Genomic DNA, 24,695 nt, shown 5'->3' with positions numbered 1-24,695 from the left:
CACAGGCCAGCATCTGCAGCTCCAATTCAGCCTCTAGCCTGCGGCATATGGAAAAAAAAAAAATAATAATAACGAAACTAGAACCCAGAGCTCTCCCCCACCCTTCAGGCTTTCCCAACTACCTGCGTGGGAGGCATTCCCCCTCCACTTGGAAGCTGAGGAAACTGAGACCCCAGAAGAGCAGCGATGCGCCCAAGGCCACTGGTGTCTGTGGTGCAGCTAAGTAAGGCTGGAGGCCAGACCCCACCTCTTTGCAGCTGGCTGCTCAGGCCAGAGCAGAGACTGCATCTTATATCGCTGAGCTTTTTCTGAAACGAACCACTTCTTAATTCTTTGGCTGAATGTCTAAATAAGGATTTTTGCCAATTCTGAGCCCTGCTAACTGATGAAGTTGTCAGAAAAAGATCTAATGATGCTGGAAAATGCGGGGAGTGAGCCAGCTGCCGCTTGCCCTCCCAGCCCTGACGGCATCGGGGAACCGGGACCCTCCCTCGGGGGAAGGGGGAGCAAGGGCTGGAGGCTGGGACTCTGGGGCCTTTCATCAGCTGTGTGACCCCTTTGATCCTCTGCTCCGCAGCTGGAAAGCAGGCTAACGCCGAGGGTTATGAGACGATGTGCGTGCGATGCCCCAGCACGGAGCCAGGCACGGCGCAGGTTCCAGGGCACACTGGCACAGAGGGACAGGGGGGCCGGCGGTCCGAACTCCGCTGGATGGACGGAGGTGGCCGTGCCTCCAGCCCTGGGTGAGCGAGAGCTGAAGGGCGACTCCACTTGGGGAGGCCCCGGGTCAGCCCCCAGTATTTATCTTGGGAAGGAGGCCTGGGTGAGCCAGTGTGCTTCTCTCGGATGAGATGAAAGGCTCAGAGTGACCCCAGGCCCTGTGAGGTGGGGCCCCGGGGTGGGAGCCTGGGAGGCTGGGCGGGGGCGCCTGGCAGGTCAGGCCTCTGCCTTTGTTCTGGCTCCTTTCTCAGTGGAACATTTGTTCACTCGGGAGTCTGGGCACGAGGGGTGGGGCCTGGCTTGGGGACTAGGGGACCCGACAATTCCCAGGCTTGCCCCAGGAGCCAGAGAGACTGGGCTCTGGGCTGGGCCCTCCCGAAATGAGCTGGATCTAAGTGTGGGCCTCCCCGGAACACGAAACACATGTGTGATCTGCTCCCCGAGGTCGGCTCGGCGGGCCCAGCAGGCGATGGGAAAGCCATTGCCCCCTCACTCACACGTGTGCACGCGTCACACACACACACATGCCCACATGACACATACACACATGTACACACATAATACACCCACATGACACACATACATACATACATGCACACACATAATACACCCACATAACACACATACACACACGTACACAGAGAACACACATACACATGCCCACCGTGTCGCCTGCTTGGGGACCTTGATTCCATCTTCCCTAGGAGATGGAGAGGAGGGTGGAGAATAAACAGCTCTTGGGTGCCAAGGTATTTTGCAACCACGCGGCTGCGGGCAGAGCTTTCAGCTCCACACAGACTCGGCTTCCTGGTGTGTGGACTCGGTACTTGCAGACCCGCTGCACGAACTAAACGGGGCGCAGTATGAACAGGACCTGTAGCCGCAGGGCCCATGACTAACAGCCATGGGCATTTGTGGCTGAAAAGTAGAATTGCTTTAACCCTCCAATCTGCTTCTTCTTCTTCTTTTTTTTTTTTGTCTTTTTAGGGCCACACCCACAGCACATGGAGGTTTCCAGGGTAGGGGTCTAATCGGAGCTGTAGCCACCGGCCTACATCAGAGCCACAGCAACTTGGGATATGAGCCGCGTCTGCAACCTACACCACAGCTCACAGCAACGCTGGATCCTTAACCCACTGAGCGAGGCCAGGGATTGAACTCGCAACCTCATGGTTCCTAGTCGGATTCATTTCCACTGCACCGCGACAGGAACTCCTGCTCCTTTTCTTAACAAGCCAGGGAGAATAGCTGAGGGCGAAGGAGGGGTCCAGGGCTGTGGCCTTAATACAGCACGAGGATTATCGCAGGGTCCAGCTGTCCTGGCCTGGGCCGTGGGGGATCAAGACACCCCCACCAGCCTTGGCCTGCAACCTCCCCTCCCCTCTGTGCCCAGTTCTCCAGCCTCTGCTGAACACCCTGTGCATTGAAGTCAGCCCTGAGCTCATGGGAGCCGAGAGGCAGGCCGCCTCCTCCTCAGGACTCGAACTTCAGACGGCACTTCCTGCGGATGTGGTAGGAGTTCAGGATGTGGAACGCGGAAGCGGCCTTGCTGCAACGGGAGGCGTAGGTTCCAATCTTGGCTCAGGGTCTGTGGGCCCTGTGACCTTGGACGTCATGTCCCATCTGTGGGCCTTGTTTTTTTCACCTGGAAAGGCGTCCCTGACTTTGGGAGGCGCGGTGAGGTCGTGGTTGATAAAGCCGATCCAAAAATTCACTAGGGGGAGTTCCCTGGTGGCTTAGTGGTTAAGGATCTGGCATTGTCACTGCTGTGGCAAGGGTTTGATCCCTGGCCTGACAACCTCTGCATACAGTGGGCATGCCCCCCCAAAAAAAACAACCCCCAAATGTACTAGGAAGACCCCCAGAGGCAGACACTGCCACCCCTCCCACCCCGAACTCTCCTCAGATGGACAAGCAGGTTCAAATTCTTCCCAGGTCTGCCATGGCCTGTGGAAAAAGACAACCCAAGGAGCTTTCGGGCCCCTTCCAGCCGGGACTCCGTCAGACAAAGCAGAATGGTCATTTATAACGACAGAGTTTCCACTGGACAAATTGCTCACCGCCTTTGACCCTCTGCTTCCCCAGCTGTCAAGGCAGATAATAGCTCAGGCATCCGAGGGCTGCTGGGAGAGTTGAGTGGCCAGCCCTGGCCCTGGCCCAGCCATAGGGCAGAATCGGGGAGGTCCCTCCCGGGTCCTTGGGGAGGGGTGCTGTGCCCAGACATGCCTGGCTGCCCAGAAGTCACTCAGCATCCTGAGAAGTTGGGAGGGAACACTGACAACATGACTAAGGTGTCCTGAGCCGGGTCTCTTTGGAACGGACTGTGCCCACGGGGCAGGCTGGGTGAGCCACTCTGGGCCCCAGCATCTGGCACTGGAGTCAAGAATCCAAGTTCTGCAGATCCCCAAGGTTTGCAAGTCTTCTGTGTGTTCTTCACCTGGACTTGCCTGAGAAAGAGGCTTCTAAGCCCCCAAGACCTCACTCAAGTGCCCTGCGCATAGTAAATGCATAACAACGACTCCTGGGGTCAATGGATGAGGACGAGGTGTGAGAACCCCTGTTCATCAGACTCCGAAGTTGTCTCTTATCACGGGAATTTCCCTCTGATAATCCACAGGACAAGGAGTGACATTTCTCAGGGGTCTGCGGGAAGTCGGGGGACTCCCAGAGCAGCCTGGCGGGGCTGGAGGGTGACGTGAGGACTGGAAGGAGAGGGAACGGCTCGGGAGCAAGGCCCCGAGGACAGCAGCCAAGAGGAGTGTTTGGGAAGCTGGATGTGGAGAACGTAGGAGAAAAGTTTAGGGGCAGCTGCAGATTCTGAGGACGATGCCAAGACAGCAACAATGGGGAGAGGGTATTTTTGAAACGTTTTTGAACTCTGCTACCAAACATCAGGAATGCAGGTGTCAATCCTGGACAAAGATGACAGGTTGAACATTTGCATCTGTTTTCATTCCCTTCAGACAGTCACTAAAACTAAAGCCATGGCATCTTTAGAGGCATGGCCCGTGAAAACAGAGAGAACACAAGGAAACAGCAGCAGTTACTCAATGACACACCCCGGAGACTGGTAAATGAGAGGTAACTGACGCAGCAGATAGGAGGGGGCGGGGCCCTGAGCCCACAGCCGGGAAAGTGATGATCGACCTGGGCTACATCCCAGAAGGTGCTACAGGCTCTGGACCTGGAAACTCCAGGTTGCACTGGAAATGGATGTTGGCTAAAAGGAGGATTGATTGACAGTGGTGAGAAGCAGCCTGAGTGCTAGATCTCCTTGCATCGACTCTCCTCAAGGGGGGGGCGGGGGCGGGGCGGGGGGGGCCGGCGTTGACTGCCCCTCCCGAGTCCTTGCAGAGGATGGGAGGGTTATTTCCTGGGGAGAGTGCAACAGAGGTTTCTGCAAAGGGGATGCCAACCACTGCTGCAAATGGGAGATTAAATAAATACATGTGCGCTGGAGTCCAGGCTTCACCAGCCCTCTGTCCTGCTGAACTCCAGAATCCTGGAGCTAGAACGTCACTCCTATTCTCTAGGAGGTCCTCAAGAAATGACACCTTCAGCTCGCCCTCCAAGGAAGCTCCTAGTCAACAAACTCCATCCAGGTCTCAAGTTCTGAAACCATTTTTAGCAACCGTCCCTCTTCATAATGAGCAATTACCAAGTATTCAAGGAAGGCTTTTCTAAAATGAAAGAGGGTGACTTACACAAGCTAGTGGGAAAAAGTACCTTGGATTACAGATTGGAGAAGGAACTATATCCAGGAAAAATAAGAGGATGCTATTTTGAAAAAGAAATAAACAGAGAAAACGAGCTCTTGGAAATGAAAAGCATGATGGCAGAAGTGAAAAACGAAATGGGAGTCGAAGAGAGAGGTGAGGAAAGCTTTTGGGAGGAAGAGCAAAAGGATGAACGTGAAACACACGAGAGAAGAATCAAAAAGGAAAGGACCAGTGCAGGATGTACCACATCAGAATGTTTGAGTCCCAGAGAGAATAAAGAAAACAGGAGGGAGAAATTGCCAAAGAAGCAATTCATGGAAGTGTCCTTGAACAGAAGAAGAGTTTCCAGACTGAATGGGTTCTCTGTGTGCCCAGCACACAGTGAAAAGGACCCACGCTAGCTCTAATTGGCTGAAATGTCAAAATACTGGCGTCAAAGAGAAGAACCTACAAGTTTCCAGAAAGGGAAAAAAAAACCCCAAAACCAAAAAACAGTTCATCAAAGAAAAGGATCAGGAAACAAAAGCTTGTGAACGCTAAAGTGCAATAGACTGATGCTTTCCAAATTCTGAAGAAAATTGATATCCAACCTATAATTTAATTCCATCTAAACTCTCAATCAAGCGTCTGGAGAGCATACAGACATTTTCAGATGTGTAAGATATCAAAACAGTTACCTCCATGCAGGTTTTTTTTTTTTTTTTGGCTGTGCCTGTGGCATGTGGAGGTTCCTGGGCCAGGGATCAAATCTGAGCCACAGAAGTGATACCACCAGATCCTTAACCCTCTGAGCCACAGGGGAACTCCTCATGTACCCTTTATCGGGACGCTACCAGAGAATGAATGTGCTCCACCAAAACAAGGGAGTAAACAGAGGAAGAGGAAGAAGACAAGAAATAGAAGCTCCAAAGGAGATTTCAGACTGACAACATGCACCAGGCTCAAGAGGGCTCCCCAGCCCTGATTAGAGTGGGTCGGAGGACTCCAAGAGAAATTTTGTTAAGAAAATGGAATGTACAGAAAATATCTCACTTCTGAATGCTTTTAGCGGAGATTTCGATGACGGGCAGAGCTTGTGTGTCACATGTAATGATAACTACATAGAAAACTAAGCAAAAACAACCATTACATCTGGGAAAGACAACCAACAAAGTGCAAAACGGTTAAATTAACCACAGTCTATGTCATGGCTCAGCCCTGAGTAACACGTGCCGTCATAGTAACGGAAACACTGCAAAATGATGCATCTGAAGTCATTGTCTGACTCTACTGGGAGGGCAGGGGGACGGGGAGAGATGGGTGGATCCGTGTGGGAGAGGGAAAGAGCTAAAGGGCTTTTCTGGGGGAAGGTCAAAGGCGGAGCTATGGAGAAAGGGCTCTTTAGAGATCCGGAGGCAAATACCAGAAATCAGCCACCAGCTGACAATGGTTCCTCCAGAGAACCGCACTGGCGTAGGTAATCCTCTTAGGGCAGCTTGATTCTTAGCCTGCATCGTTTTTATTTAAGTGAGTTTATTTAAGTTAGTCGGACAGGGAGAGCCAAACATCATATGATATCATTTATATGTGGAATCTAAAAAACGGATACAAATGAACTTATTTGCAGAGCAGAAACAGACTCGCAAACTTTGAAAACAAACTTATGGTTACCAAAGGGGAGAGGTGGGAGGGGAGGGATGGGGGGGTGGTTGGGGGTCAGCATATGCACACTGAGGTACGTGGAATGACTGGCCAACGGGGACCTGCTCTGTAGCACAGGGAACTCTACCCAAAATCCTGTGATAATCTGTATGGGAAAAGAACTTGGAAAAGAAGGATGAGTGGGATTCCTGTCGTGGCCAGGCGGTAATGAACCTGACTAGCATCCATGAGGATATGGGCTGGATCCCTGGCCTCGCTCAGTGGGTTAAGGATCCGGTGTTGCCGTGAGCTGTGGTGTAGGTCACAGATGTGGCTCAGATCCGGTGTTGCTGGGCTCTGGTGTAGGCTGGCAGTTACAGCTCTGATTGGATCCCTAGCCTGGGAACTTCCATATGCCGCAGGTGCAGCTCCAAAAAGCAAAAAAATAAAAATACTTTAAAAAAATAAAATTAAATTGAAAAGGCAGAAAAAAGAATGGTTGCATGCATCGGTATAACTGAGTCATTTGTTGTACAGCAGAAATGATCGCGGCAGTATAAATCAACTGTACATCAATAAAACCTTAAAAAGTGGGGAAAAAAAGCTTTAAAAATTAATTTTTGAATTAAAAAAAAAAAAAAGGCGCCCATCCCTGCCCCTCTCTCTTTGGTGATTTCTCGAGAGGCTGACTAAACACGAGGACTCCTTGTTGCTGACAGCCTTGGGAGGGAGTTCATTGCAAGCTATTCTAAGTGGATGAGCCCAGCCTATGAGCAGGCCCTCGAACAGCTCAGAAAAACGAAGGATGGTGAGAAATCAAGATGGAGCTGAAAGCACCCCTGGAGCATCTCCTAGCACCTCGGGTGGGTTCCCAAGCCTCTCGGTGCTTTTACACATTGATGCTGGGATAAAATGTCTGCAGAAGGGACCAGGCTGTGCCCAGACCACCTGCCTATAGGAAGCCCTGGAAGGGAGATGGGAAGAGGCCGGAGGTGTGCCGAGACCCCATTCCGTGTGTGGGCTTCCGCCAGCACCCCCGTTCCCACCCTGATCGTCCCTCAGGTCCTGCTGTCCCGGTCCCAGAAACTAGAAATCCGGGTCACAGCACACCACCACTCAACTGTGTTTACAGAAGAGAGATCGTTATTTACAAGAACAGAAACACTGAGCTAATTCACTTTTAAATACACCAAACAGAGCAGCAGACAAAAAGAAAACAGAAACTTCTGGGTGGAAAGGGGGCAGTGTGTCCCAGTCGGGCATGGCCTTCTTGAGGCTGGGCTTTCCCGAGCTCTCTCTCCGCTGGCAGGCAGACCCTTCCCAATATCCACCAACCTACCTTCTCCATGAGGGAATCCAAGTTAAGACATCAGGACCTTCTTCCCAGATCACTCAGGACCCCAAGCCAAGTAAGACCCATCCCCAGAGCTCCCGGGGGGGCCCCCCGTTCTCAAAGCTTTTCCAGAGATGTGTTCTGGGCAGGGTGAGTCACCCAGCTCCGTCCTTGGGACCACAGAGGCCCCCACCTCCCATGCAGCCTCTCCTTACTCCTTTTGGGAGGTCAGCCTTCTGCTTGGACCAAGATTGGAAAGCACGGAGGGAAGCCTGGGTCCTGACTCTCAACCCCCCAAAGCTAGTCTGAGAACCGGAAATGATCAGGGGCAAAGTTCCTGACAACCGGTAACCCGGGGAGAAAAATAAGAAGGCAAATGGGGAGTCCCCGTCATGGCGCAGCGGAAACAAATCCGATTGGAACCATGAGGTTGCGGGTTTGATCCCTGGCCTCCCTCAGTGGGTTAAGGATCCGGCCTTGTCATGAGGTGTGGTGTAGGTTGAAGATGGTCAGATCGGCGTTGCTGTGGTGGGTAGGTGTGCAGTGATTTGATAGCTGGAATATTGTGAGTTACTAAAAAGAAAAAAAAAAAAAAAAAAAAAAAAAGCAAATTTATAAAAATGTTTTGCTCTATAGTCTTTTATTTTTGTTCTAAAATGAACAGCTTTTAAAAATGAAATGATGCTGGAGGCTGACATATTTTTTTAATGTCCTTACTTGGCAAAATTGGAAAGTTGGCATCTCTAGCAAGTCCTTCCTCAAAATAATAATTTTTTGGAGGGTGGTAGATTTTATTGGACTGTGAAAGTTCCAAGACAGAGACAGAGCAGGGAGAGTAAGACCCAGCTGCAGACCAGAACCAAAACCAGAACCACAGACTGCGAGGGTGAGGAGGGCACCGAAGCACGCAGTCCAGTCCCCTCCTGATACCTGAGTGTGCCGCAACACCCCAGCTAAATGCTAGGCTGGCCCCCGGCTTGGTGCCCTTCAGTGACAGGGAGCTCATTCCCTCTTGGAGCAGCTCAGATGATTACAAAGTGCTTCCTGTCCTAAGGAGGAACCTGGGTCCTTGGAACCAGGCCTGCCCTGGAGCACCGAGAGCCAGGCCCTCCTCCTGCTGCCCCCCACAGTCCCAGTCTTCTGTGGTTGGGGTCTCTGCTTCCCCTCCACCCTAATCATTCCTCTTGTGAGGTGACACGCCTGAGATCCCTTGCCCAGCAAGTGAGGAAGGTCAAAGCCAGCTCTTCTGCTCCTGGCCCAGCGCCCTGTCCCCTAGTTCTCTAGATGTGGCAATGGCTCCATGTCCTCGGTTCATGAGATAGTTCTGGTTGTTCAGAACCAGCTGGAAAAGCAACAAAGAAACCAAAATGGAAAAAAAAAAAAAAAAAAAAATACAAAAAAGTCCATGCGATCCCAATAAACACACATCCAGATTTTTTTTCAAGTGTGGAAGAAAAGAAGCCCGTTGGTCATGACAGTCTTCCCTGGACATAGGCTCCCAGATGATTTTTACCACATTTTTGCTTTTCTGTGTTTCCCAGTTTTTCTGCAATGACGTGGTTTTTATTTATAGAATAGAACACAATAATGACCATTGAGAAGGCTGCAATAAGAAAGGTTAAAATTAAAGTGATCTCACCTAAGACCCCAGTTCCCTGCCACTGTGCACTGAAAAAGCTGCCGGGGCTCTGGGGCTCCAGAGATGGCCTCAGATGGTGGCCCTGCCCCGGGGCAGGGCCCACCCCCAGACCCCTGCTCAGCTCTAACATCGCAGCACTTTACAGCAGCCTGACGTTCCTGCTGCATCGGCCCCAGCCCTTGGCTGCTGCCACATGGTGAGCCCATGGCTATGCAGACCCCAGACCACCCCGGGTCATTGCCAGTGTGCTTCTACCCAACTGCCCCCTCCTCCAGGCTTGCTGCCCCTCCCCAGCTCCCACCAGGTGGAAGAACGAGAATGGGGAGCCAAACAGAGGATGCACAGGACCACAGCTCAGCCCTGCATCACCTATCAGTTGTACAGACAAGAGATGAGCACTCAAAGGGGAGATGTGTCATATGTGGGGTGTGAGGAGCTGGGCCAGGACCCAGCCCTCTGATCTAGTCCAGTGCTTGCTCCTCTGGGGCTCAGATCCGAGCCCCCAGGCGTGACTAGGGTGTGCTGGGTCCATGCAGAGTGCTGGGGCCACGGGTCACGCAACACCCTCCGTGCCAGCCCTCCAGGGCAGGTCTTTGCCAGCTTCTCCCCAGGGCGCCTGGCAGTCCCAGGCTCATGTCAGCACTGAGCCAAACCCTGATTAGACGCGGAGGTCAGAGTCCCGCCTGACTTTCAGGTTCTGTTGTGTCACGTGGTCCTGGGTGAATTGTTTCCCTCTTGGGAACTCGATTTTCCGATGGATAAAACCAAGGCAGAGAGCCTTGGACAGTGATTAGGCTGGCGGTTTCTAAGTTTCCTTCCAAGCTTAACATTCAGCTATTCTGGGCCGGACCGGGGACCCCACCCTCCGCCGGTTCAGCCTCGCCTTTGGGCTGCCCTGAGTGGATGGTCTGAGAGAAGTCCCCCTCCTGGCGTACACGTGTTTGTGGGTGTGGACTTGTGTGTGTAGGGCTGCAGGGCGTGCAGGGGTGTGCGTGTGAGAAGGGGGGTCTCAGGAGGACAGGCTCCCCATTTTTGTCTCCGGTACAGGCACATCCAGTTACATCATCTTTTTGAGGATTCGGCTCCCAGCTCCCCCATCCCGCTCCCCCCTCCGCATCCCTCCTGGTTCCCTTGTTGTCCCAGCTCCTGCCTCTATCGCAAGCCCCGGGCCCTATGTTCCTCCTGGGACAGGTCTGTCCCATCAGAGGGGTGGCCCCCTCCCCCAAGTGGTCTCTCCTTCACGACCCCGCCCCTCTCAGGCCCCTCCCAGCCTTTAAAGAGGCGCCCACAGCTCTCAGAGCCCTCTTGTTCCAGACAGAAAGGAAGACAGACTCCCATTGCACAATGACACCTTCGAACCATTATTCTGCCAAGATCCGAATGAAAACTCGGAACGCCTGACAGCGCCATGATTTGTTAACCTGACATCGCCTCGCTGTGCTTTGCACAAGGTTTAATTAAACTCTCAGGAGTGATTGGGGAGCCCTTGTATTGTGCACCTCTGGGCTTTTCCAGGAGCCCTGGGGCGGGGGAAGGGCAGGGCCTTTTTCACAACAGAGACAAAGGCTCAAGGATGGTCCCTAAAAGATTGGGAGTCGGGGGCACAGCGCAGCCTGTCGGAGTGCAAGGGGCCTAGGGGACCACTCCGCCCATTCAGGCGAGGACCCTGCTGAGACTAGTCTTTTCTTTTTCTTTCTTTCTTCCCTTTTTTTTTTTTTTGGTTTTTAGAGCCAAACCTGCCACATATGGAGGTTCCCAGGCTAGGGGTCAAATCAGAGCTACAGCTGCCGGCCACAGCCACAGCCACAGCCACATGGAATCTGAGTCTCATCTTCAATCTATATCACAGCTCACGTTAACGCTGGATCCCTAACCCACTGAGCGAGGCCAGGGATTGAACTTGTATCCTCATGGATACTTGTCAGGTTCGTGACCCCCTGAGTCACAATGGAAACTCCAGACCAGCACTTTGTGTGCTTCAGTGAATCCCAGTGATGCCACCTCCACCCCCTCCACCCCCACCTCCACTGGACTCACCCTCAGGGCCGGCAGGGAGCTGACCTGGTCCATGGTCAGCGTGGCCTCCTTGTAGTATTTTCCAGGGGGGCAGAGCTTCAGGAAGGAGTCATGGATGCTGAGAAGAGAGGCATGGTGGGCTGGGAGTGGGGACCAGCAGGCTGCCCCCTTCGCCTGCAAGCTGTCTTGGGAGGAAGGGGACTCAGGATTGATTGACATAGAGAAGGCAGTTATAAATCATTCTGCCCTTGCAGAAACATCCCTCAGGCTCCAGTGTGTCCCGGGGATTTAAGGATAAGCCAGGCCCAAGGAAAGGTACACGAAGGTGCCCTGTAGCCTGAACACAGCTTGCAAGTGCCCTGGAAGGGCCTTCTGTCCTCATTCCTCCAGCCCCTCATTTACGGATGAAGAAAACAGCAGGGCCTTGGGGAAGCCAGTGCACCACCCCGGGGCCATCTGCACAGGCCCACCCTCAGCCCAGAAAAAAGAGGTCGCTTGTGGGTGTGGCCGAGTCAGGATTAGAACCCAACTGCCTGCAGCCAGCAAACCACGCAGCCACCCGAGGCCAGCGAGCTGGCTCCAGACTGTGGGACTAAGCAGGTGTCCGCATCGATCCTATAATCAATGTCTCTGTCTGCCCGCCTCCTCCCTGCGCCAAGGGGTTTTGCTTACGAGGGATGGGCAGGTAGGGGGAGCTGGCTGTGCGAGAGGAAGTGGGTGGGAGCCACGTCTGCCCTAGGTCAAGAGGGGGCCGGCCATGACCCCATGTCCCTCCCAGCCCACATTCTGGGAGAATGGACTCCATCAGCCTTGTAAGGGGGCCCTGAACTTTACACGGGCAAGGTGGGCAGGAAGCCCAAAAGTGGGGTGTGGAATGGGGGAGCAGAGACCATCTCCAGGAACGAATGGGCTGAGGGAGGGATGCTAAGGATGACTGCAGGGAGGAGAGGAAAGCCATCGGAGCTGGCAGGTCCAGTGGCCTGCAGCTGAAGGGGGCGCTGGGAGTGGTCTGCCCCAGCCCGAAGCAGGAATTGTTAGAATTGCTGGGGTGGGGTGATAAAAGGCAGACTGACTTCGAGCGCATTTTATTAACTTTCAAGAATTCCCTGAGGCCATGCACCTGTATGGCCAGCGCCCAGGCTGGGCCGCTCCCACCATCCCCCACACTGGTTCCCCACTGGGGTGCCGACTGCCTGCTGCCAACTCACAGAGACATTTGTCTTTCGTGGAACTTGCATCACCATCCTACAAGGAAGGGATCGTTGTCTATTTTACAGATGCGGACACTGAGGCTCAAGGAGATGAAGCAACGCGCCTTGCCTAAGGTCACACTGGGGTCAGTGCGAAGGTCAGAGCGGTGGACACCAAAGCTTTTTAAACCCCAGGAGCCCCCAAGAGGGAGGTCTCAGGAGGACAGCAGGATGGGGGTGGGACTGGGGGAGGGCAGAAGAAAAGGAGTCCTCACTGCCATTGTCACCCCCCTTCTTGTTTCTCAGGCTCTGTGTGCTGGGTGCATTCGAGCGTATACACGCATTGAATCTTCCCAGCAACCCAGCGGGAGAGGTACAGGGGTGATCATTGCTATAGATGGGTAAATTGAGGCTCAGAGAGTTGAAGGAGGCTGCCCAAGGCCATACAGCTCAGAAGAGGTAGAGTGTGGGGTCTGAACCCTAAACTAGGCTTTTCGGGCTGTCTACCCACCTCTAAAGGGCCGGCCTCCCCCCATCCAAGTGAAAGAGTCTCAGCCCCACCTCCCCACCCCCGCCCACGAGAGCCTTCTGGGGAGGGGGGCTGTGGGGAGGGCCCTGCCCCGACTTCAGGCCTTCCCAGGCCACCCAGTGGGTGGGCTGCCCGCAGATGAATCGTGGCTGCATCTCAGCTGCCACAAAATTTTCTCCTCCTCCAAATATGGATCAGCCGGCTCTAAATGGAACTCTGAATTAATCACTAATGGACTCAACAGTCAAAGCCATTTGAAAAACTCACACATCCCGCCTGCCAGAAAGCGAGAAGCCCAAGCTGCGGCTCCCTTCCACGCCTCCCCACACGAGGGGAGGGGCTGCGTGCCGGGCGATGGGGAGGAGGCGGGGAGACAGCTGCCCTGCTCCCACTCTTCGGGGACCGTGGGCCTGCCTCATGCCCTCTGGGCCTCAGTCTGCCCCCTACTCAGTGCATCTCAGCCACCCCTCCATCCTCCAGTTCAGGCCTTCTGTACCCCTCTGGCACCCTGTCCAAACCCTTGCCTCTGAGGCCCTCCAATTTAGCCTTTTTCAACATTAGAATCATGTCAGGAGCTTTGAAAGGCTCCATACCCGGCTCTAGAGATTCTCATTCAAGGCGAGGGCGAGGCCCAGGCCCTATAGGTCTGACAAACTTGTGTGTGTGTCTTGCAGGCAGGGCTGAAAAGAACACGGCTGGAAAGTTCGGGGACCTGAAGGGTGCTAAGAGGATCGAGGGGCGTCATGGCTAGGTCCGCACGAGCAGGAGCTAAGGGCAAAGCTTTGGGCTCCCCCATCAGACCCATCCCCACCCCAAGGTCATGTCAGGAGCCATCCTGAGTGATACAGGCTGCGTACTCCAGATTGCTCAGACTGAGTTGGCCTGACCCAGGCTGAGCCACAAAGGTCTAAAGGAAGCCCCATGTGCCCTTTTTGAGTCAGGTCACAGACTCTGGGTCCAGAACCACCACTGAAAATGAGGGTCCAGGAGGGCCTGTGCACTGCGTCCCCAAAGACACCTGGAAGGCAGGGGCTTCTAGGACAGCGATTCAACCAGAACTCAGAGAGGGCTGACCTGGAGGCTGAGGACAAAGGGGCCCTGCTCTTTCAGAGACCAACAGAAGGTGAAAGAAAATCCCCACAGGCTAGAAACTTAGGGTACAGCTGTCCTCCTGGGACAGCCAAACCAAGGCAGCCCTGGACGGGGAAGAAGCTGTCACATGCGGTCTGCCCCTCTCATAATGTGTCATCTGCTGATCCGGTGACCAGGCTTTTATGTCCTATGCAAGTCACAGATAAGAAGGTGGGAAAGACAAAGGCAGAGCCACCCTCCTCCAAACGTTACCTCTGTTTATCAGTCTCTTGGATACTTTTATCAACTGGCTGAATCCCTCCAACCCTAACTGTCATCCAGCCACATTTCTTTGTCACGTTTGCAGGAAAATCACAACACCTTGTCAGAGGTGATGTTGGAAAATTGTCCAGAAGTGATCAGGCCTTAGTCTGGCTCAACTTGGCCGTGGCAGTGATGGCTGCTTTCTCCCCTGAGTAGCACCGGCTCTCGGCTTCCTGAGCACGGCCAATGCTGCTGGGCATCTGCCACAAAGCTGCCCCTTCACTTTACAGACGATGCATCCATGCTAACCCTGATACAGTCAGGGCGAGGTCCCTCCAAGCAGCTAGCCCGTGATCGGCTCGCGTGCGTGCACAGGCATGGGTTTCATCCTTCCTGAGATACTCTTCCTGTGTATAGATGCCTGTATGCATAGCCCTTTATTTTGCAAAAAACAACAGCTCCTATATATATACCTGTCTAGTTATATATATCAAAGAGAGACAGCTAAATATGCTAAAAAAAGCCAATAGTTCTATAAGGCTACAATGAATATTATTGATACCTGGTACCCTGTGGCACCACTTAATCCCTGCTCTCCAGAGGCAGCATTTAAAAATATATTTTGCGATTGCTCTTGGGTTCTCCTTAATGTTTGTGCAGTATTTCTATATTCTGCCATAATATTTCTGATACTGCCATTCATAGATATTTTTTCATCCTCGGCATTACTTTATGCTATTAAAAAAGAGAATTTATTTCAATCTGTATATTACTTCTTTCCCCAACCTCTCAATATAAAATGATTTTCCTGAATAAACATTCAGTCTTTATATTATTATTATATACATAGTGTTTGTACAATTGTAGGTATTATTACATATTATATTATGCAGGTATTATTCCAACATTGCTCACAGCTGAGTCCCTAGTGCCGTGTGATTACATTTTCTTTCTTATAAGGCTCTTTATTTTCCCCAGAGTTAATGATCACTTTTCTTTTGCTTAGGTTTCAGTGCATCATTATTTTGTCCGCAAACTTTCCATAGTACGGTAAATTCCTCTTAATATCGCTATATACATTGTGTGATATGTAATGTACTGTAGGTTCATTTTATTTTCTTGGGGGTAGCACTCTTAGAACCCCTGGATGCTTAATTCGAATCTGGACTTACTGCTTTTCAGGCCTCCTGCCTGAGCCATTATCATCCTTGGGCTTCTCTTCACTGTCGTCCTTGTAATTCCATTGTGTTGGCATCCTCTGTTTCCTGGCTCCCATGTCTTTGTTTTTCTTAGTTTACTTACTAGTTTTAATGGAGAACTTAGTTTACTTATTAGTTTTTTTATGATTTTTATTTTTTCCATTGGAGTTGATTTATAGTGTTCTGTCAATTTTCTACTGCACAGTATAGTGACCCAGTCATATATATAAATATGACAATATATATGTGTGTGACTATATATGTATTCTTTTTCTCACCTTATCCTCCATCCTGCTCCATCACAAGTGACTGGATATAGTTCCCTGTGCTAGGCAGCAGGATACCACTGCTTATCCACTCCAAATGCAATAGTTTGCATCAATTAACCCCAGATTCCCAGCCCACCCCCCCTCCCTCCTCCTCCCCCTTGGCAAGCACAAGTCTGTTTTCCAGTCCATAAATGTCTATTATGTGGAAAGGCTCATTTGGGCCATATGTTAGATTCCAGATATGTGATCTCACATGGTATGTGTCTTTCTCTTTCTGACTTAACTTCACTTAGTATGAGAGTCTCTAGTTCCATCCACGTTGCTGCAAATGGCATTATCTTGCTTTTTTATGGCTGAGTCGTATTCCATTGTGTATGTATACCACACCTTCCTACTCCAGTCGTCTGTCGATGGACATTTAATTTGTTTCCATGTCTTGGCTACAGTGAATAGAGCTGCAGTGCACAGACAGGTGCATCTATCTTTTTCAAGGAAAGTTTTATCAGGATATAAGGCCAAGAGTGGGATTGCTGGGTCATATGATAGTTCTATATTTAGTTTTCTGAGGTGCTGCCATATGTTTTCCATAGTGGCTGTACCAATTTACATTCCCACCAACAGTGCAGGAGGGCTCCCTTTTCTCCACACCCTCAATATCTCCCCAGGACGTGGTCTTCTGGGTCTGGAGACTCACTTCAGTTTGAAGCAGCAGAGAGCTCTCCTTGGTATCACCCCACCCATCTTGGCATTTCTGTCCCCCACTCCGTGCTTGTTCTGTTCTGTCTCATTTGAAAGTCTCCAAAGTGGTGAAACCAAAGCAGAGCAGGCGCTGAACCACTGCACTTCCTGAAGCAAGAGCACCCCAGCTCCCTCCCCCAGCATCGACCCATCCTGTCCTTCCAGCCCCCAGAGAGTGGGAGCCCCTGGGCAGGAGCTACCCAAGGGGGCACAGGTGGGCCCCTCACCCACAGGCACGGAGCTGCCAAAGGAAGGGGCCACTTTGAGAGAAGCCAGTTCGAGAAGCCGGGCTGAAGTGGAGCCTTGGCTGGCATCTCTCATGGGGACCTGCTCCCCAGGACGACACAGATCAGACCAGGCCCTTCGCATGGGGAGGTCACCTTCAACAAGTGGGGAAAGAGGTGAGGGGCTGGCACTAGTCAGGGACGGCCTCATGGCCCCGGGGAGCGGTTCTGAAAGGAAGCGGCGCTAAGGTCAGCTCTCTCCCAGAATGTCTTTCTCAGCAGCCCAGTAGGGAGCTCGGGAAGATGGAGGGGCTGTGTCCAAAGAGAGACACCCGCCCTCCCGTCCTCCCCTCTCTCTGCTGATGCCACTGCCACCACCACTTAGCCTGGGCGGCCTCCAGGCACATATGAGGGGCCCAGGGGATTCAGAGAATATCATTTGGGAGTCCTTGGACTTCCGGGAGTGGACGGGGAGCAGGCGGGGTCATGCACAAGGGGCGAGAGAGCCTGTTGGTGCACAGCCTCTACAGGACAATCGTAGTCATCCCTAATGACTTTTTTATTTTATTTTACTTTATTTTATTTTATTACCTTATTTTGCTTTTTTAGGGCCACACCTGCAGCATGTGGAGGTTCCCAGGCTAGGGGTCAAATCAGAGCTACAGCTGCCGGCCTACACCACAGCCACAGCCACACGGGATCTGAGTTCAATCTGCAAACTACACCCCAGCTCAGGGCAACACTGGATCCTTAACCCACCAAGCAAGGCCAGGGATCGAACCTGCGTCCTCATGGATGCTAGTCAGACTCATTAACCGCCGAGCCATGACAGGAACTCCCCTAACGACATTTTAAACACACCCACCCTTTGCCCAGCATTTCTGTGGCTAGAAATCTCTCCTGTGGATTTACTCTCACCTGTTGGATAAGCTTTTTGTGCGTAAATGTTTGCTGTAGCGTTATTTGTAAAACTAAAACGCATCAACAAGGTAAGTGTGCATTGTGGGGGGAGTGGTAAATAAATGTCGGTTCTTTCATGGGAAGGAATGTTCCACAGCCATGAAGAAACAAAGCAACAAACAAGGCAGATCTCTGCAGGCTTTACATGAAAGTAGCCAACAGGAAGACTTACGAGGCCAGACTGGTACAAAGCTACACTGTGAATGGGTAGATGATTCGGTAGGAATGGGGTCAGATTTTTCAAGGCTACTTATGTAGGGCTAGCTACAAAATTTTCTTCTGGAAGCTTTAGTGAGCAACTCTCTGTGCACAGTGGCTATCCTGACGGAGAAGGCCTGGGAAGAGGGAAGAGACATACTGACTTTTCATTTAGAATGTTCTATGCTATTTGAATTTTCTGACCTTGCTCACATATTAATTTTTAAATTTTATCTCATTTTCATTCAAGTGTTCCTCGTTAGAAAATACCAAAAAAAAGGATATATGGCTAGTAGGATATGGGTTATTTGGAGTGTTCTCACATTTTCCTCTATTTAAAAAAAAAAAAAAAAAAAAAAAAAAGAGAGAGAGCAATTTTTTTAATTTTTAAAAAAATTTTTGGCCACCCCTTGGCCTATGGAGATCCCCGGCCGGGGGTCAGATCCAGGCCGCAGCTGAGCCCTGCAATGCCAGATCCTTAACCTGCTGTGCCAGGCCAGGGAGCAAACCTGCATCCCAGTGCTCTAGAGATGCCGCCAGTCCCACGGTGCCACGGCGGGAACTCCAGATGTTCATTTTAAAAGGAAAGTCATGTAACCCCGTGACGGTCCCTGGTCTCCGTGGCTCCCTGTGCCCCAGCCACCCCTCAGTTCCCATCTGTGCCCAAGTCTCATGCTTGTGGCAGATTCATCGTCCTGCCTGGAACTCTGAGTGGGAAGTGTGGCTTCCAGGCTGGGTAGGATGGCTGGGGAGGGTGAGTCTAAGCAGAGACAACGAGAGGAGAGGGTCCTGGGGTGGGGGGGATCTAAGGGGGGTCCCCACCTTCAACCTCACCCCACCCGTTGTGAGTGCCTTTATTATTCTAATAAGTTTCAGTCGGGACCGGCCAGGGCTGAGCGCTCACATGTCTCTCAGGCCATCTACTCCCTCCCCAGTCCCTCGAGAGGTCAAGGGGTCAGAGATAGTTGTCTTAGCCTGGAGCCTTCCCCCTGCCATCACCTGCTGGAGAGCAGGGGCTGGGCTATAGACCGCCCATCACTCACCGGGCACTCATCATTACCCTCCCAGGGCCCCGCCCCGTCTGCTGCAGACCAGGCGCTGCAGAGATGCTTGGGAGGGGAGGGGGCGGTAAGAGAGATTCAGCAGCCCATCAGCTTTACCGGGCCAGCGAATGGCCGGCTGGGCTTCAGACCCACTCGCTACACCCATTCCTCCTTTTCCTCCCCACCCCCAGGAGGCTCCGTGCTTCTCTGAAGAAGCCTTGTCTTGGATCCCGCTGCAGCCTGGAGCCTGACATTCCACTCAGTTGTATTCAGGCCTGGGGGGGATCATGACTTTGGAACCTTGGGGCTGCAGTTCTGTTTCCACCTGCCCGCTGCCAAGCTAGTCTCCAGGCCTCTGTGGCTCTGAGCAGGGACCACACTCGGGGACCAGGTGAGGCTGAACCAGGGCAAGATGTTAGCTCAAGGGGAGGGCAAGGGGGGCCCCTCTACTCACCACAGGATTTCATTTCTGGTCAGGAAGGTCAGGGCCTGCAACGACCACGGGGAGGTGAACAGTCCATCCCATCCTGCCCATCCTGGCCCCCCGGGGAGTGGGGAGCTTCAGAGGTTGGGGAGGTAAAGCTCCTGTTCTCATCGCACAACCAGGGAACCGAGGCTCGAAGGCCTTGGCAGTGGATGCCCCAGGGGGTGGCAAAGGAGGACACGGAGCCCCACCCCCTCCCCGTCTCTGATGGCCTGGGGCAGGAGATGGTTTTTTACAGACCTGCAGAGAGGATTGGAGACAAGGCTAAAAGCATGCGCTCTGGAGCAGGAGACAAATGGGGGGGCGGGGGGTTCTCCGGGGCTGCTCTGGGTCACAGGGATGTAGGTTTACCAAAGGCGAGGGCCCCCACTCCCAGCCTGGTAAACTCTCCTGCTTTGGTTTTGTTTGGGGTTTTTTTTTTTTTTTTTTTGGTCTTTTTTTTGCTATTTCTTTGGGCCGCTCCTGCGGCATATGGAGGTTCCCAGGCTAGGGGTCGAATCGGAGCTGTAGCCACCGTCCTACGCCAGAGCCACAGCAACTCGGGATCCGAGCCACGTCTGCGACCTACACCACAGCTCACGGCAACACCGGATCGTTAACCCACTGAGCAAGGGCAGGGACCAAACCCGCAACCTCACGGTTCCTAGTCGGGTTTGTTAACCACTGCGCCACGACGGGAACTCCCTCTCCTGCTTTGGGCAAGAGTTTTCCCTCCCATCCCACGTGCGTCCGGAAGCCCCCGCCTCTGCCTCATCTCCCCACCTGGTATTCTTCCAGGTCCTCCCAGTGCATCTGGTACCTCAAACACTGCCCCATGCCAGCCCTGCCCTTCTCGCTGCCAGCAGCAGAACCTCCACCCCAAGGGCTCCCCAGCTGTGCACCCAGTGACGGTTGCCATGGAGACCTACATTCCACCTTCTGCCCATTCTACCTGAGCCTCTGTGTGGGCAAAGAAACAGATTCCTGTGGTCCTCGGGGCCATATCACCCCCAGAACAGCAGACAGAAAGGCAGCCCATAAAAGGTGTGAGAGTCATACTGTTGGCTCAGGAGTCACACTGCCCGGGTTCGAATCCCAGATCGGCTGCATGATGACAAGACATGTGACCTTGAGCAAGTTACTCAGTCTCTCTGTGCCTTACTTAGTTTCCTCATCTGTAAAATGGGGCCAGCGATCATGGGATTGTTGTGAGGACTGAATTCAGACGGGTAAAGAGGCCTGGTGCATAATAAGGGCTCGGTAGGTATCAGCTACTAGAACCATTAGTCCCAAGCACTATGCCAGGTGTGGGGACACAGAGATGAGTCAGCTTGGACCCTGATGTCACAAAGTGGCCCAAAGAGCACAGAAAAGGGCCTTCTACCCCATCGGTCAGGTCCCCGAGGGAGCAACGGGCACACTCAGATGAGGATAATAGGCAGAGGGTCTAAGAAAGGGACTCTCCAAAGTCAAGGTCAGAGTGTGTGGAAACCAGCCAGGACAGTATGGAATCTGGGCTAGGAAGCACAGGGCAGCTGCCAGTCCTGGCCCTATGCCCATGGAATCAATACCCCGGTGCCACCCCCTCCCCTTCCTCCCGTCTGCTGTGGGCACAGAGCACAGAATGGAGAGTGAGTCTAGAATGATGCGGTCCAGCCTAGACATCAACGCTGAAGGCCAGGAGGGTCCCCCCAAAGCTGTCCTGTCCCCAGGTCTGCACAGCCACCCTCGTTGTGTCCGTGTCTGCATCCTTGTCCTTGTACCCATGTTTCACGTGCTCTCTAGTAAACCAGGCTTCTGATCGACTACGTCTATCTCCGATGCCCCTCCTCTTCCTCTGTCCCCCATGGAGAGGAAGAACCCAGGAGAAACCCAGGAGTCCTTATTTACTTGACAGGACAGGTGAGGTACCTACCCCGGGTGCTTGGCTTGACTCTGGGGACAGATGGTGAGGGTGGTCTCAGCCCTCGAGGAACGAATACTTGCCACACACATGCGCACACACGCACAAACACGCACGCAGGTGCACACACCCCAAGGGAAACTGCGCAGGTGTCGTCTCAGAGGTCATATGCGTTATGAGTATTTAGAAGAAGAGACGGCTGGGTGGGAATCTTCACGTAGGTGGTGACATTTACATGGGTGTTAACATGTGGTGGGTAACATGTGGGCTGGCTGCATCACTTCTTGCTGCATCACCTTGGGCAAGTCATAAAACTCCTCTGAGCCTCAGTTCCCTCATCAGTAAAATGGGAATAATAAATCCCTACTTTATAGGACTCCTGCAAGGCTGTCATTAAATGGTAAATATACAAACCTCTTATTTAGCAAGGTGCCTGGGGCATAATGAGTTCTCAGTAAAAGGTAAACTCTATTACTCTTTAAAACTGGGCCTGACAAAGTAGATGTACATTGAATGTGAGCAATTTCAAAACTGTATTCTCCCTCCCCTGCTTTCCCTTTGGTAATAAGTTTGTTTTCTATGCCCGTGAGTCTATCGAGGAATAAATGAGGTGTTGAGGATTTGCATATACACTACTATCTATTAACTAGGTAACCAGCAAGGACTACGGCATAGCACAGGGAACGCTACTCAGTATTTTGTAATACGGGAAAAGAATCTGAAAAAAACAGACATTTATGTGTGTGTAACTGAATCACTTTGTTATATACCTGAAACTAACACAACAACGTAAGTCAACTCTACTTCAATAAAAAACTAAATTCCGGAGTTCCCATCGTGGCTCAGTGTTAGTGAACCTAAGGTCCATGAGGACGAGCATTTGATCCCTGGCCTCGCTCAGTGGGTGAAGGATCCGGCGATGCCGTGAGCTGTGGTGTAGGTCGAAGACGTGACTCAGATCCTGCGTTGCTGTGGCTGTGGTGTAGGCCGGCGGCTTCAGCTCCAATTCGACCCCTAGCCTGGGAACCTCCCTATGCTGCGGGTGTGGCCCTAAAAAGACAAAAGACACACACACACACAAATTAAATTCTCACTTCAAAAAACGAATTAAATAAAATCGGACATGGAAGAAAGGGTAGGATGTTAGCAGGCAAAGTCCACGGTTTATCGCTTTTTCCATAAACCCTCTGAGCATCTGTTCTCATGGACTGAGCAGCTTCTCTGCCAGGTGTGTCTGTCGGAGGAGTGTCTACCTGTCACGCTCCAGGAGCTCTGGGGAGGGCGGAAGCTGGCCAGGTTCAGTGATGCTGCGGGGTCACTCAGCTGGCTACTGGCCGGGGACGAACTGGAGCCTGGGTGCCCTGGTCCTGGGGAAAGGTCACAGGATCAGGCCCCAGAAGGCTGCCTCCTTCTCAAGTCTCGCTCAGCCTTCCAGTTTCTGAGGTGGGAGGGGCCGCAGGCACAGATCAAACTCTAACCTGCCGCTCAGAGTTTGTCGTGACTCCTTACTCGACACCCATGTACTGAGCCCGGCGGTGGAGACAGCCAGTGTGAGGAGGCCAGAAGCCATAGGAAAACCCACACCTATTCATCGAAGCGCTATGAAAGAAGGAAAGCCAGGGTGGAGGTGGGTGGGCTTGAGAAGCTGCCTGCAGAGAGGCCTTTGGGGCAGGGACCTGAGGGACCAGGAGAGGGGAGCCAGGCCGAGAAGTCTGCAGAGTTTTCCAGGCTCGGAAACAACCCCTCCAGCTAGAGCTTAAGGACGCTCTGCGGTTTTCCTTCTATTGGTTTGTCCTGTCCCTTCCGTTTTGAAAATGATGCAGGTTTGCCATTTTTACCTGTGATATGTTTCCTTTATAAATATATGTTTAAGGAAAAGAAATAGGAGCCCATCTAAAGAAAAATATTAAGTAGATAATTAGACAGAATACGCCAGAAATCACAAAGATGTCACTCTCATCTCACACACAGGTAACCAAGGTTTGCAAACTCTGCCACCGCCGTCCTCTCCCTTTTAGGTTTCATCTTCATCCTCTCATATCCCCCCTCACGCCCCACCACCAACCCCCTGCCCGCTCTCCCCTGCGCACAGGCTCTGATTTCCTCCCAGAGAGAGGGTTTTCATTGGTTCCTACAACTAACAATAGTCACAATAAGAATATCACCTTACTTTTGCATCTCTTTGTAATTCCAAAATACTTTTCTCTGTGCCATCTCATTTGCTCAAGAAATAAAAGGCTATGCTCCTTGAAAAAGAAAAAACAGAAATGAAAAATTCCCCAGGCGATTCTGCCTTCAATACACTAACCAACCAGCATCCCTACCCTCCTCCAGCTTGTTACATCTCTCAAACTCCTCTTTGGCAGAGATTTTGAACGGGGTGTAATTGAAGAGAGCGGGCCCAGGCCTGCCCGGAAAGATCCGCACGCTTCCCCTGCAGGGTCTGTCCCTGCAGGAACCCTCTGCGTGGGATGAAATGCATTCTTCGCAAGGTTTCTGTCACCTGGCAATGAACTCCACCAACGGTTAAAGCTGCAACCCCAGCTCCCATCTGATTTCGATGTTTCTTCAAAGTCAAAAACGGTCTGAGAAGGAACTTGTGTCCAGCATACCTACAGAATGCTAAAAACTCAACAATAAACAAGGCCAATAAACCAACTGGAAAAAAGAAAAAATGGGCAAAGGATTTGAGCAGACATTTCTCCAAAGAAGATATGTGTGGCCGGCCCAGGAACTCATGAAAAGATGCTCACTATCGTTCACCATGAGGGAGAGGCACATCAAAACCATAGTCGGGTACCACTTCGCACCCACTAGGATGGTGAGGATGCAGAGCCGTCATCCACGGCTGATGGGGGTATTAAATGGTGCAGCTACTTTATTTTTATTTTATTTATTTATTTGTCTTTTTGCTATTTCTTGGGCCGCTCCCACGGCGTATGGAGGCTCCCAGGCGAGGGGTTGAATCAGACCTGCAGCCACCAGCCTATGCCAGAGCCACAGCAACACGGGATCCGAGCTGCATCTGCAACCTACACCACAGCTCACGGCAACGCCAGATCTTTAACCCACTGAGCGAGGCCAGGGACCGAACCCGCAACCTTATGGTTCCTAGTGGGATTCGTTAACCACTGCGCCACGACGGGAACTCTTTTTTTTTTTTTTCAAATGGTGCAGCTACTTTAGAAGAGACTTTGGCAGTTCCTCAAAATACTAAGGAGAGTTACCATATGTTAAAAATAAGACAATAGGCCCAAAATGGAGTCACTCATGCAAGGCCCCACATCATCAAACCGAAACTTAGTTACTGTTTCAGCTTTCCCAGAAATGGACTCTCAAGCCAGGCCAGCAGCAATTGCTTGATCAGTCCTAGTGCGGTCATCAGCCTGCCAGACCCCTGCCCTCCCTTGAAGAAAGTGACCTTGACAACCAATCCTCTTTTTGCTGCTAGACCTTCCTTGCTCCCTCTCCCTTCTGCCTATATAATTTTTCACTTTGTACAGCTCCCGAGAGCTCCTTTCTAGCTGCTAGATTGTTTGTCACCTGATTCATGAATCATTGAATAAAGGTAATAAGAACTTTAAGATTTTTTCAGAT

The 24,695-nt window shown here is 51.9% G+C and overlaps 1 protein-coding gene across 2 annotated transcripts in view; it reads right to left on the bottom strand.

Moving 5' to 3' along the window:
* CIB4 (calcium and integrin binding family member 4) overlaps nt 1-11,430 on the bottom strand; it is a 41,545-nt gene extending 30,115 nt beyond the window's left edge. For both annotated transcript variants that reach the window (XM_021087727.1, XM_021087728.1), the window contains exon 1: nt 11,069-11,430. In XM_021087727.1, coding sequence (XP_020943386.1) covers nt 11,069-11,266 — 198 coding nt within the window. In that variant the 5' untranslated portion in view covers nt 11,267-11,430. The remainder of the gene's footprint in view (nt 1-11,068) is intronic.

Source organism: Sus scrofa, chromosome 3, assembly GCF_000003025.6.
Source record: "Sus scrofa isolate TJ Tabasco breed Duroc chromosome 3, Sscrofa11.1, whole genome shotgun sequence".
NCBI lineage: Eukaryota > Metazoa > Chordata > Mammalia > Artiodactyla > Suidae > Sus > Sus scrofa.
The sequence above is the reverse complement of the archived record's forward strand: the minus strand, read 5'-3'. Positions and strand labels throughout refer to the sequence as shown.